At 41.5% G+C, this 14,223-nt stretch overlaps 1 protein-coding gene across 1 annotated transcript in view; it reads right to left on the reverse strand.

Annotated features, from left to right (window-relative positions):
- Positions 1-14,223, reverse strand: part of TRPC5 (transient receptor potential cation channel subfamily C member 5) — a 174,203-nt gene that overhangs the window by 130,193 nt on the left and 29,787 nt on the right. The window contains exon 2 of the mRNA XM_043896226.1: positions 2,314-2,835. Coding sequence (XP_043752161.1) covers positions 2,314-2,835 — 522 coding nt within the window. The remainder of the gene's footprint in view (positions 1-2,313; positions 2,836-14,223) is intronic.

Raw genomic sequence — 14,223 nt, forward strand, 5'->3', positions numbered from 1 at the left:
ATATTCAGGTTGGTATAAGGATAGTTGAGAAATATATAATATGAATGTATAGAAACATGGAGGTATTCAGTAATAATTTAATAGTAATAAGGGAAATTATGAAATAAGGGATATAGGGGACAAAGTTTTAGAAAAGAAAAAGGGAAAAATGAGGAAAAAAATGATGAGAAGGTTAATAAGGACTGGAGGACAGTGAATGTAGAACCCAAGGGTGATTCCATGGGCATATGCTAAGAAGATCCCCAGAAGAGTGAGGAAGTCATCACAACGGTTTCCAAATGGAGAAGTAACTAAAATTGGCAAATGAAGATAATTATATGAGCAGAATGGATCAAGTGATAAAATAGTTGGGAGATGATCTACCAATACAAAATTGATAAAATGTTGTAATGAAACTGAAAATGCTTTGTTAATTTTCAGGCATATGAGGGCCTAAAATTATGAAGTTTATCTGCTATCTAGTGAGGTAAGGAGTGCAACCTTTAGGTATATTCTGCAATATCCGTTTTTAACACTTCTATTCCCACTATCCCTTTTGCCATCTGGAAGCAATTCGTACTCCAAAAGTACTTGTGGTTTTTCTTCTTAAAGTATTATAGCAATTTATGTAAAGTGAAAACTACACTGAAACCGTAATGTACATCATTAATGGAAATACATATATAAAAGTGAAGAAAAGCCAATTAGACCTTACAGCAGACAACTGCTATTTCATATCAATAGTAGGGCAATGAGAGGGAGGGATAAGGGAGAGGATGGCCATTGCTATATCTATTACCTACAATTTTAGTACATAGAATCAGATCATATACCATGGGTACACAGTGTGTAACAATGAAAATTAATAATAATATTTATTGAATGCCTAATATATACTGAATTTTGTACTATGCATGAGTACATTACCTGTTTTATTTTACTTAAACTTTATATTTCTCCAGGGAGGTAAGTAATCTATTATCCTGTTTTTCAGAAGAGAAAAGTGAGGTTGAGTCACTTCAGGCTTAACGAAATAACTTAAAGCAAGTAGTTGCAAAAACAGGATAAGGAGACTCAGGGGTGGGTGTATCCATTTACTATCCCACCCAGTGCAGCTGTCAATCTCCATGTTGCTCTTTTGTCATATCTTATTCCCTTCAAGATCACCCTGGTTCTCTGCCTCATTTCAGAGGGAGAGTATCTTTTCTTCTTGTCTGAGAGAAAGGGACCAAGTGAGCACACATGTAATTTGCCTCAAAGCACGGATGCATGAAGGGATGACTCTACTGACTGCCCTTCAGATAAGCACTTTTTGGTTCAACCCAGTTGAATCTGACTCCAGGAACCATTGGAAGAGAGAGAGAACTGGACATTAAAGTAGATTTATTTTCACAATAGCCCTGTGAAATGGAGGAACAATTGTCACCTCCATTTTACGAGAAAACTAATGTCCTGAAATTTGAAAGACTTTCTTCAGGTCATAGAGCTGAAGGCCACTCCATCCTCAGCGGCTCTGGTTACAAAGTCCCTGCTCTTTCTACCATGCTTCCTCCTTAAAGAGCTAAATGAAGCCTGCTAGAAGTCTTCCCCAAATTGTTTGATAAGATGGCAAAGATCTGCACTGGCTTGACTGTGAATGTGGCCAAGCTGGAAAGCAAAGCATCTCCTGATGTGATCTGCTTGACCTGACCTGCCTCAAAGAGGTCAACCCTAACAGTTTGGAAGTCACACCATCACAGATGGTACTCAGCCTTTTGTAGAACCACACACTCTGAGTGTGACTTCATCTTTCAAATGTGGATCTCAGTTTTCTTGCCAAAGGGCTGCCAAGGACTTAGTTCTGTTAACAACTACCAGCATGCAGACAGTGAGCCCTCTGTGATGACTGTTGCCCTGGTCCCAGTATATAGGGTAGGGTCCTTTTTGTGTGTTCTCAGAAGTTCTTCCTCAGAGCCCTTATGTTAGTTTGTAAGTATATATTCACTAACATGATCATTTACGTACTGTCTACTGCTAGCTTGTAAGTTCTATGAAGGTAGGGTTGTGCTTGTTTTCTGTATCCTGAACCCCTAAAATAGTGCTGAATAACTATTTGTTGAATGAATGAGTGCTTTCCCATCATAGAATCAGATTTTCCCCTGATTATCTGGCCATAAAGAAAATACTCAGAGGTTGTATGTGCCTTGGATAAATATGGACCTCACTGTTTTTGAAGCCTGTCTAACCATTTTTTTGGTGGAGAGCAAAGCAATAGGACAATGCTCATTCTTGCTCTGCCACTCTGAACTCTGGAGAACTTAAGCTTCTCCAAAAGCAGAGAAGAGCTCAGCTTACCTCTTTCTGGTGGTATTTGATGGCCACCTTCAGTTTGGCTAGGTCATGGTACTTTTGAGGGTCTAGCTCTTCACTGTGGTCATCTCGATGGTTGAGGATGATCTCCAGTTCCCGGGAGCTCCGAGCCTGGTCCAGCAGGTCTTTGGCAAAGAGCTTGCACTGCTGGGAGAGCTCCTCGTACTCAGCCTTGAACTCATTCTCCACCTTGCTAAGCTCCTTGAGCTCCCAGCCCAGGCGGAAGGCAGTTAGGATGGGGTCCTCGCTTGATAAGGCGATGAGTGAGGGACTTGCCAGGGCTTTATAGATGTTCAGTCGGGAGCGGGAGTGGCGCAGGCTGTCTACCTCTGAACTGGACACACACTCCACACAGTTGCAGCGAATCTGGTGGGGCCGGGGAATAGTGACCCGTTTTTGGACAAGCAGTTTGATGATTTCATAGTTGTTGGTGTGGGCAGCCAGCATGATGGGAGTAATGTCCGGTGTGAACTCAGAGAATTGGGTGTCCATCATAAGAGTGGGGACCTAGGTACATGAAAATGAAAAAAAAAAAAAACACATAAAAGTGTAAGATTAAAGCTTGGAGCATAGAGCCCATCAAATGTTAATGATTCAGGAACTGGGTCACCAGTTTTTCGGACAGTTCTTCTTATAATAGCTAGTTGTGAAATCCTTACCTGGTGGCTCAGATGGTAAAGAATCTGCCTGTAATGCAGGAGACCTGGGTTTGACCCCTGAGCTGGGACGATCCCCTGGGGAAGGGAATGGCAACCCACTCCAGTATTCTTGTCTATGAATTATACAGACAGATGAGCCTGGCAGGCTGCAGTCCATAGGGTTGCAAAGAGTTGGACACAACTGAGTGACTAACACACACACACATGACAGGCATACTTTGCATATATTTACTCATTTAATCCCCACAACAACCTTATGAGGTAAATATTCTTCCCAAATGAAGAATTTGAGGCACACAGAGTTTAAAGAACATACCTAAGGTTATTCAGCTTTACATGTAGAGCCAGGATTCAACCTCAGACAACATGACCCTAGAGCTTGGCTCTTAAAATATGCCAGTTCTGTCTGAGGCACAATGAGAGATGGTACAGAGAAGTGGGGTTTCTTAGGTGGCACTAGTGGTAAAGAAGCCACCTGCCAATGCAGGAGATGTAAGAGATGTGGGTTCAATTCCTGGGTTGGGAAGATCCCCTGGAGGAGGGCATGGCAACCCACTCCAACATTCTTGCCTGGAGAATCTCATGGACAGAGGAGCCTGGTGGGTTATGGTGTCCATGGAGTCACAAACAGTTGGACATGACTGATGTGATTTAGCATACACATGCATGCACAGAGAAGTGAAGGACATTTTTCTTGGAACTTGGTTAGGTAGATCAGACTTACATAAATTGGTAAGTAGGAGTATGTGTTCATTCCAAATGAGCAGTAGAGACTGCAGAAATATTTGTTTGAAAGGTTAATGACAACCAGTGATCTTAAAGACTATGCCACTAAATCAAGCCCTGGGGGCTGAAGAGAAGACATTCCCAAATTGTGTCCCTGACTTTGTGTCCCTGGTCTTTGAGTGGATCAAAGACCAAGGCCAGACAGTGTTCCTCCAGCTTCCTGTAGATCCCAGCAAAATAGAGAGAATCTGTTATTATCAGGAAGAATTACTCTGTAAATGAGGACGTCTAGGCTCGAGGGATGGGATGAAAGTGAAAGCCGCTCAGTCATGTCTGATTCTTTGCTACCCCATGAACTGTAGCCCTCCAGGCTCCTCTGTCCATGGAATTTTTCAGGCAAGAATACTGGAATGGGTCGCCATTCCCTTCTCCAGAGGATCTTCCCAACCCAGGGATTGAACCTGGGCCTCCTGCATTGCAGGCAGATTCTTTACCATCTGTGGGATGGTAGCAATTGCAAAAAGACATCTGATAAAATTGGTATGTCCATGATGTGATGCTGGTATAAATAGCAGCTATAGGTGAAAGGCATGGGGTTCTTTGGGTATTCATGATCATATACTTCTGGGTGAGTGTACAATGAATTAAAAAAAATCTTTCAACTTGAAAATGTGCCTTTTGGGATATGCTACACCCAACAGAAGAGTCTCAGTGTGGTAGAATCTGGATCTAGACCATGAGGAGGACTGGAATAGTCTGAGAACATTTCATGGAGGGGTGGAGGGTCTGAGGATGCAAAGCATGGATAAAATTCCAGGAGATTGTAAAATACTGATCTGAATACATTTTTTTTTAAAAAGCAAAGCTCCAAATACTCAGTTTAACTGCGGAGAACAAAAGAATGTGGATAATGGAGATTCTCACAGAATAGACAGATACTATTTTAATTGCTAGTTTCTTTTGACTCTTAAAAAAATAATTTTGGAAACCCATGGTTGCTGGCAAACTGACAAAAAGATGAGTTGTAAGTTTCATCATCTTTGCCTCCTTCCCACCTTGGATGAGGCTTTCCCAAACAGGGCAGTGGACAGAAACCTGGGAGTGGGAGAAAGGTGGTGGAGAAGTTTGCCAGGAATCTGTTTCCTTCATGGGGTGGTTGCATCAGCCTTTGAATAGTCGAGAATTGGCTGCACATTGGTCATCAATTGCTTGGATAGAGCAGCAAGTAAACATTGTTAAACATTTAGAGGGAGCAGCTACCAACAAGACAGCAGGAAGTGAGCAACTGGCTCATAAAGTAAATTGGACACAGGAAAGAATAATCTCAGAAATTAACATAAGCCTGCAGGCTAAGGAAGAAGTAGGTCTGAGTGGGCCTAGTAATGAACGTAAACACAAACAACCGGCACAAAGCCTAGAATTGGGCGAGATGACAAGTGAGCCATGTATCATAGACTGCCGGGGAAGAAAGGAACTCAGACCCAGAATCTGTCCCTCCTTGGTGCACAGGGGAATTTCTTAATCTCTGTCATGATCTCAAGGCTGGAGGTTGGGGGTGGAGGGAAGATGGCTGGCAGCACAGGATTCCCTGGGTTAGACTGGAGGTACGAGTCTATTCCTTCTCACAATGTTCTTCCTATCCACTCCCTCTACCCACTTCCTTGCTCTTTCTTTTCTTACTCTTGTTCCTTCTTCTCCTTTATGTCAATGCTGACAGACCTGTCCAAGACACGCAATGGTACTTGTGAATAATGCTTAGCCCCATTTGTGTCATGGAGCTGAAAGGTTGCTGTATATGCCTAGAGTATGATGTGCTTTCCAGAGCCATCTGAATCCATTGTCTTTGACTGGGCACTCAACAAAGAGCCTCTGATTATCCATTTGTCTCTCTGGGTACAAAACACCAGAGAGTAAATTTTTTCAAAAGAAATTGGTCTGCAGTGGCCAACCATGTCCTCCTACCAAGAATGCCTTTTCTCCTCCAGTCAGCCTTATCATTCACAGATTGCCACACCCACCTCATTTGTTGCTCTCTGTATGTATATCCTTGGGGGGATCCCCTGTGTGGATCCCCACTTCTCTGCTAGTGAAGGGCCATTGTAAGCCCTGACTTCTTCCATAGATCTCCCCCTTAACTTGATCCCATCCCTCATTGACCACCCAGATGTTGTGGACACTAGGTTACATTCAAGATACCACTCTTCTGAGGTGGGCTTATATTTGTCTTTATTTCATATATGTGTTTCTTGCTTCCTCAATAAGGTTGTGAGGTTTCCAAAGGCAGAGCTATCTTAGTCTGCTCTTGTTTTTCCCATAGCATCTAGAACAGTAGTAGACATACAGCAGGCACTCAGCTAAAAGGAAACTCAGAGTCCTATTCTCAAATTAAGAAGCCGACTTTTGTTTACAAGCCTGGCTCCCACAATTGGAATCAATGTGAGCTAGTGTCCTTGGGTCTTTTCTTTCTATGTTCCACTAAGAAGGAAGATATTTTAAGACTCTAAGGAAGGTTAGTAGATAGGCTCTATATGGATGAGTCTATGACTTTCTATATGAATACCCTAAGGTTACAAACACCTAGGACAATCCCCACTTGTCATTTTCACAATGCTGTTACTTTAAGATGGAGCCTCTGATCCAAAGACTACAGATTTCTACTCCTCTTCCCCCCTCTGCATCTTCTCATTCTGCTACTCGTCCCTCTCTAGACTGTGCAGGGACCATGGATTATCACCAGGACAACCACGTAGAGAGAGTCTATAATTAGGATCAGAGGTTTCTGATAATAATCAGGACTTTGTAATATGGTCTGCAACAAGGGCCAAAGAGATAACAGGTAACAGAATTAAGAGCTAAGTGAGGGTGCAGGTGCATAATTTGTGTGAGTGAATGGTAGAAATGGGTGAGCTGTGGTGCACGTGCCCTCTCAAAGGGGGCATCTGCTGCTCCGTTCCTTGCTCCCATATGCATGAATGAAGGGCTGGTGTAATTTTTCAAGAGAAGTCAGAAATGTGGATTTGGAGGTAGCTTTTCCTACAGTCTTCAATGTTGGCTCAAAAAAGTTAAAGATAGTGTTCAGGCCAAACAAAATGCATGTATGAGGCAATTTAGGCCAGAGTGAGCCAGTGTATGACCTTTAAGCTAGCAGAGAAGTTATGAGACTAAGGAGGGATGGGAGAGAAAAAGGCCTCATATGCTATGAGAAGGAACTTAATGTGATCTGTTGACCATAGGGAGCCATTGAAGAGTTTTAATCAGGAAAGTAGCATGGTTGAACAAGTGTTTTACAAAGATCAGTTTGGCTAAAGTGTGGGGAATTGGCAGAGGTGTATGTGCTGATAAATGTTTAACAAGTAGCTTTCTACTTTAAAAAATCTTGATTTATAGTGTTTGCCAATTTTTGTGGTGTAAATACTCCCGCTGTGGCCAATTTCAAGCCACCAATATGACATCCTGGAAAATAGAGTTGGGAAGAGATGCACACAACCAATTCTTACCAGCTGGTATAAGCCAGCTCCAGCAAATCACTGGATAAGTTTCAGAAAGATAGGACTAGTTAAAAGATATACACAGACCAGGTGAAAAGATGGCAAGATCTTAAACTAGACAGTGATTCCAGAGATAGAAGAGATTTTAAGATATTCATTGGATGTGTCAGGTAATACTGCAGGGAGCAGAAATCAAGGATGTCAGGTTCGGCACTGCGTGCCTGATTGAATGGTGGTGTCACCATTGGAGATAGTGAATACAGGTGGAAAAACAGGTTTAAGGTTTAAAGAAAGTTCAGTTTTAGACATGTTGAGTATGAAATACCTATTGGGAGAGTTGCAGGGAATTGTATAACTGTAGCATGAATGTTGAAGGAAAAAGGTCAGGGCTGAAAATGTACATGTGACAGTTTTCAGCCTATAATAGTAGTTGAAACCAAGAGTGTGGGGGTTAACCTCTGCCCACCTTGGCTCATTTACATCTGGACCCATTGGTCTTCCCCAAGTTTCAGCCCTGCCCCAGTTTCCAGAGCAACCAAGGCCTAAGGTCGGAAGCTCCCAAGTAACCAACCTCAGCCGCCTCCATTCCAACTGCCAATCTTTAAGGCTCTGCACTAGGGTACTTTCCCTTTTTGGATAGTTTCTGATTTCCAGCTTCTTCTCTACCTGTTCATAAAACAAGATTTCTCCCTAGATCCCTAGTCTTGAGTTTCTGTTTATATAACTGACCTAATAGCTCAGGTCTACTATATTTTCTGGATTATCTGTGTTGTTTTTGACTCATTTTACAACTCTGTAAATTGTAATGAAAATAATTTTTGCCTGGCAAAATGCAATTGACCTGTGCATTTATATGCAAATTTCTTTGCATCTGTTTATAAATTTCTTTCAGCATTCCCAATGGCTTATATCCGGGGTGACTTTTCCTAGTAAAAAAAACAGATAGTAAATATGTTAGGGTATGTGGACCTTACAACTCTGCCACTGTAGTAAGAGAGCAACCAAAGGCAATATGCAAATTAATGGGTGTAGCTGTACTCCATAAAATTAACTCATAAAAACAGGTGACAGGCTGGATTTATCTTGCAGGGCATAGTTTGCAGACTTCTGACTTCCTGGTTTCCTCACTAATTAATGAGTTAAATAAAATCTTAGACATGTGTCCACTTGTGTTACCTTTAAATTTGTATGAGGATCATGATTTAACTTTTTTATTTTTAAATTATCCTTTAACAGCCATTTTGTGTTCAGATTGAGGTCAGGTGGAAAATTGAATTTTATTTTTATCAAGTTTTGCCTTCGCTTTGAACTCCAAAATTATACTGAATGATCTTGAGCTTCCCATTAAAAATCATGTATTTTTTAACAAGGTGAAGAAGGGCAGGGGTGGGGGGAGAAAGAAGAAGGACATTAACACACCAAGAAATTAGATTTGGTTCATATTATCTACAACTGTACTTCTAATGAAACCTGGTACATGAACTGACTGGACTGAATTTTTAATTTTGTAATGATGTGGGCTTAGGGCATGGCCACTAAAGCAGTTACATTGCCTGCATCTCCCTGGGGCTTTACCTTCAGGCCCTAATGAGTTTGCTCCTGGATTTGCCCTAGGTCTTCCAGTTGAGAAGCTGGTGTTATAGTCTAGGACACTTCTGGATTAATGAGCATGAGACAGAGTCACTCGGCTCAGAGCTCATCACACAAAACACTTGCAGTGTGCAGTGCACACTGAGAAAAAGCCAGCTTCTTTATATTTTCAGCTAAATTCCATTGCCAGAGGACACAACAGAGGAACAGCTGATGCTCTACTTTACCCACTCCCAGGACTGGCTAGGACTTTTGCAAGGTTATTGTTCTCAAGGGACCCAAATGATACATTCATTTCCATTAACCTCATCACTGGACACAATCTGCTAATTGGAATTTCTGATTCCTATTGTTACCAGCTTTAAGCAGGAGCCCTTGCTGGAGTTTATCACAGGCTTCTGAAATTAAACCCCCCATTTGTAATTAATGGGCAGCCCCTTATCAGGAGCCACCTCATTCATACCCACAATGCTGTCTGGTCATAGGCTGAACCTCTCAAATTGGCACTTCCTCACACTGCTGGCCTGATAGCATCATGTTGGAAATGAATCTCCCATCTTGTTCCAGGATTTAGTGAAACTGCAATACTTCTCTTCCACCTGCTAGGTCTCCTTCTCCTCACCCTAACATGCCAGTTAAAAATCAATGTTCAGTCTTTTTCAGTCCAAGGGACTGTTGAAAATGAATTTCATTTCCTTGTATTACTCAGAAATGAAGAACACTAGCATTTAATCACGTCACATTACCAGCTGCCCACTCTGCTGTACCTACAAGGTCAGTTAGCTAAGTAGTGGTGATGCATGAGCTACTTTGGAGCAGCCATTGGCATCAGATGGGAAACAATTTGTTTCCCAGACTGTGGTAAAAACAGAACCATTATAATTGGAATTTTCTGGATCATCTCAGCTGATTTCAAGGCCAAAGTGTATATAGATTGGAAGACTAAAATGGACAAAACTTATTTGGGGACAATGTCACAGAATCCATCTAATGTTTTTTAAAAAGTCAATATTTATATTAAAAATAAATAATATATATAAAAATGGCCAGCATTAGCCTGATGATTCTAAATGGCTAAATTTAGATAAATTCTAATGGCTATTGGTTACTGAGCACTTTCCATATGCTAGGCACCATGCTGGAGTATCTCATTTAGTCCTCACCATGGCTCTATGCTGTGGGGTTCCCAGGTGGCGCTAGTGGTAAAGAACCTATCTGCCAATGCAGGAAACATGAGGCAGGTTCCATCCCTGGGTCAAGAAGATTCCATGGAGGAGGGCCTGGCAACCTTCTCCAGTATTCTTGCCTGGAAAATCCTGTGGACAGAAGAGCCTGGTCGGTTGCAATCTATAGGGTTGCACAGAGTTGGACTGGACTGAGCAACAACATGCATGCATGGCTCTATGCTATAGGCATAATAATTATCCTCATTTTACACCTGAGGAAATAGCCTTGGAGAAGCTAAGTACCGTGTCCAAGGTCACATATCTAGGAAGTAGGGTGACCAGAACTTGGACACAGGCAGTTTGGCTCCAAAGCCTGTACTGTTAACTATTATACTACTTGACCTCCAACCAGCAAAACACCAACTATTTATTACATCAATAAACAAATCTACAATCCCAACACTGCACATTCAGACACATAAAATTGCAGGTTTTATTGGATATTAATTAACCTCATCAACTAATGTTCTACCTTGTGTACATGCTAGGTCACTTCAGTTGTGTCCAACTCTTTGTGACCCTGTGGACTGTAGCCCGCCAGGCTCCTCTGTCCATGGGATTCTCCAGACAAGAATACTGGACTGAGTTTCTATGCCCTCCTCCAGTGGATCTTCCTAACCCAGGGATTAAACTGGAGTCTCTTATGTTTCCTGCATTGGCAGTCAGGTTCTTTACCACTAGCACCACCTGGGAAGCCCAATTTTCTACCTTAAACCCAGATAAACATCATATAGTACTGCTCAAGGTTTGTTGTTGTTCAGTCGCTAAATTGTGTCCTACTCTTTTGACCCCATGAACTAGAGCACTCCAGAGTTCCCTGTCCTTCACTATCTCCTGGAGTTTGCTCAAACTAATGTCCATTGAGTCGGTGATGTTATCTAACCATCTTATCCTCTGTCACCCTCTTCTCCTTCTGCCCTCAACCTTCCCCAATAGCAGGATCTTTTCCAGTAATTTGGCTCTTTGCATCAGGTGGCCAAAGTATTGGAGCTTCAGCTTCAGCATTTATACAGTGAAGATATGTAAGAAATTGTGAAAATGATGTAATGGTTTGAAAATCAAATAAACCAGAGGATATGGAATATTATTTTTTAAATTGGGGTGTAGTTGCTTTACAATGTTGTGTTAGTTTCTGCTCTACCGCAAAGTGAATCAGCTATACTTAAACATGAGGATATGGGTTATTATGGAGGTGGAAAAATGTCAGAATTAAAGTTCTGGTCCTTGTGTCTGTAGGGCTACAGAGAGGAATGGAGCCCCAATGTGCCAGTTTGAGTGTAGTTAGCTTTGCAGGTAGCCCCCTGGTGGAACTTGAAATATAAAACACTTTAAGAAAGCTATTGTTCTTGCTTCTTCTTTTTTTTTTTTTTTAATATAGGTCATCATGTAATTTTTAAATTAAATTTCTCTTGTAGATGGCTTTACTGAAAAGAGGATGCTGCCAAGCTGGTTTGCAGTTTTCCATGTCACTGTTCATCACATGACTAGGGGGAGTTCAATAAAGATTTATGGAAAGGGCTAAGAACACACATGCAGAAACCTCAGTGATCCAACCAGGGCACAGGACCATGTGAGGGCTAGGGTGACCAGACTGACATCAAATCTATTGTTGGATTCAATAAAAATGAAGTCTTATTATTGTATACTTCTTCTAGTGGGTAACAATCTTGCTAGGAGCACATTTTCCAGCAACACAAAATCAGAAGGAACAAAAAGAGGATCTTTCATGTAAAAAGAGGAGTTGAGAACCTCTGTTTTAAGTAGTTCATAGCCATAGTCCAATGAAAGTTCATATTTTTCAATTGAAAACTATGTTCATTGCCATAAATTAAAAATTGATAGGTATTACCATGAGTCTCGGTTTAGGTCTAGAAGAGCTTGAGTGATAAAAATTAAGCTTACTTGGTTCTCAGAGTGTTAAAGGAAAGTTAGAAAAGAGTAATTCTCACCATTATTCTCAAAAGCTGAGTGAGATAATCTTGAATAAATAAAATGACCTAAAGTTAGCTAGTAGTAGGTGAGAGACCTTTTAAAAAGGTATAAAGGAAACCAGACCAGAAATCTAGAAGCAGAATTAAACAATGTCGAGTATTTCCTTTGCTCATCATGATTTTCATTTCATGCTCCATACACATGCCAAATGTTGTTTTGTTTTAAAGTTGCTCAGCTCATATGCAAGTGTCGGACTGAAGGGTTATATGACTGCAGGATGAGGCTTGAGGGAGGAGATTGTGTCATATTCATAAAGCAGTTATTGAGCCCCGCCTTCCTGCTTCTCTCAGTTATCCATACCCTCCGCAAGCCAAGTGGCTGGCACCAGCCTCCAGAAGTAGACTGCTACTATTCAACAGCTATTTAAATTGTGAGCATAGTCCCTGAGGAGGGAGGAAGTTAATTTTTCTTTACATGAGTATCCTTGATCTTTTCAGCAAAGGGAACAGTATAAGGTCATCAACTATCTTCCATTTTCCAAATCTCCACATAGGGGTAAATCATATATCAGTTCAGTTCAGTCACTCAGTCGTGTCTGACTCTTTGTGACCCCATGGACTGCAGCACGCCAGGATTCCCTGTCCATTACCAGTTCCTGAACTTGCTCAAACTCATGTCCATTGAGTTGGTGATGCCATCCAACAATTTCATCCTCTGTCGACCCCTTCTCCTTCTGCCTTCAATCATCTATCTGCAGAGCTGAATTTTGCATGTCTGGTCCTGCTGATTGCTGCTACATAGGGGCACTTGGTGAATAGTCAGACAAAGGGCAGTGAAAAGTAGGGGTTCATTATGTAGGCTCTTTAGAGTTTTCCCAAGCTCAGAGTTAGGAGAAGGGATATTGGTTTAGGATCTGAATTTTCCAGTTTGGATTTCTGGAATGACCAGATTGGATTTTCAACTTTTCTCCTGAAGACAAGATGTGAGAAAATGTACCAAAACTGCAGCACTGAGACATTTTAGGAGACCTGAAATATAAAATACAAGCTCTAGCCCAGTGACTGACTCAGGCCTATGGGCCTCACAGACAATATTTCTGTCTCTGAGGCTCAGGAAGTGTGGTTGGGGGAGAACATGAGTTCCTTCCATGCTATCGATTTCAAAGAAGCATGGCCCTAATATTTCTGGCTCTTCTAAATAGTCCTTATGGTTTTGGAAGCTGTATACACACCTAAATTTAATTCCTTTTGAGAATGCCTTTAGTTTTTACACTGTACCACCTTTTGAGAGAATGAGGTCAGCTACTTTATTATACTCTGTGGAAATCATAACCTATCATTCATCCTAAAACTTGGGCAGTTTCAAAGACTCTTCTTTCAGACATTCTAGCAATTGGTGAACTGGATCTAGTTCTCCTTCTATGGAGCCTACATCATCTTAGAGATTTCTCTTCTTTACATTTTTTTTTCCAGAGTAAAAACTTGTCTTAAAAAATTCGATCCCAAATTTGGAAAGGAACTGTTTCCTTCCAGGTGATTTAAAGGGAGTAAACTTGGGGTAGTGTAAACATTGTACTGAATTCTTCAGGGAGGTTAGAGACTCTCTGCATTTGGAGGCTTGTAAGGGGGTGACAGAGGATGAGATGGTTGGATGGCATCACCAACTCAATGAACATGAGTTTGAGCAAACTCTGGGAGATAGTGAAGGACAGGGAAGCCTGGCATGCTTAGTCCATGGGGTCACAAAGAGTCAGACATGACTGAGTGACTGAACAACAAAGAGCATGACAGATGCTTCCTTGTCTAAGACTGTTTAAGAATCCCTCCAGGGCAGAGTCTCTCGACATTTGGGGCCAGATAATTCTTTATTGTGGGGTGCTAACCTGTGCACTGTAGCATGTTTAGCAGCACTTATTAGCTCTCCCTTTCCACAGTTTTCACAACCAAAAATATCTCCAGACATTGCCAAATGTCCCCTGGGGACATGAGGCTTGTATGGCAGTGGTAGACTGGAGCAAGGAGAGACAGAAGTAGCTAGAGTTAGTTGTGCCTGTCTTAGGCTTGTCTTCTACCTGGGGATTGTGACACAATCCCATCAGTACACTGACCCACTAGGACAATGATTCTCAACCTCTGGAAGGGAAGGAGTAGGAATCCTCTTCCTTTCCCCAGGAGAGTGTATTGATATGGAATTTTTGGTGAAGTATTAATTTTTAGCAAGTCCAGAATTCTGTATTATGAGAACTAATAACCATATTTGATTATTTAATTTGTA

This window comes from Cervus elaphus, chromosome X (assembly GCF_910594005.1).
Source record: "Cervus elaphus chromosome X, mCerEla1.1, whole genome shotgun sequence".
Taxonomy (NCBI): Eukaryota; Metazoa; Chordata; class Mammalia; order Artiodactyla; family Cervidae; genus Cervus; species Cervus elaphus.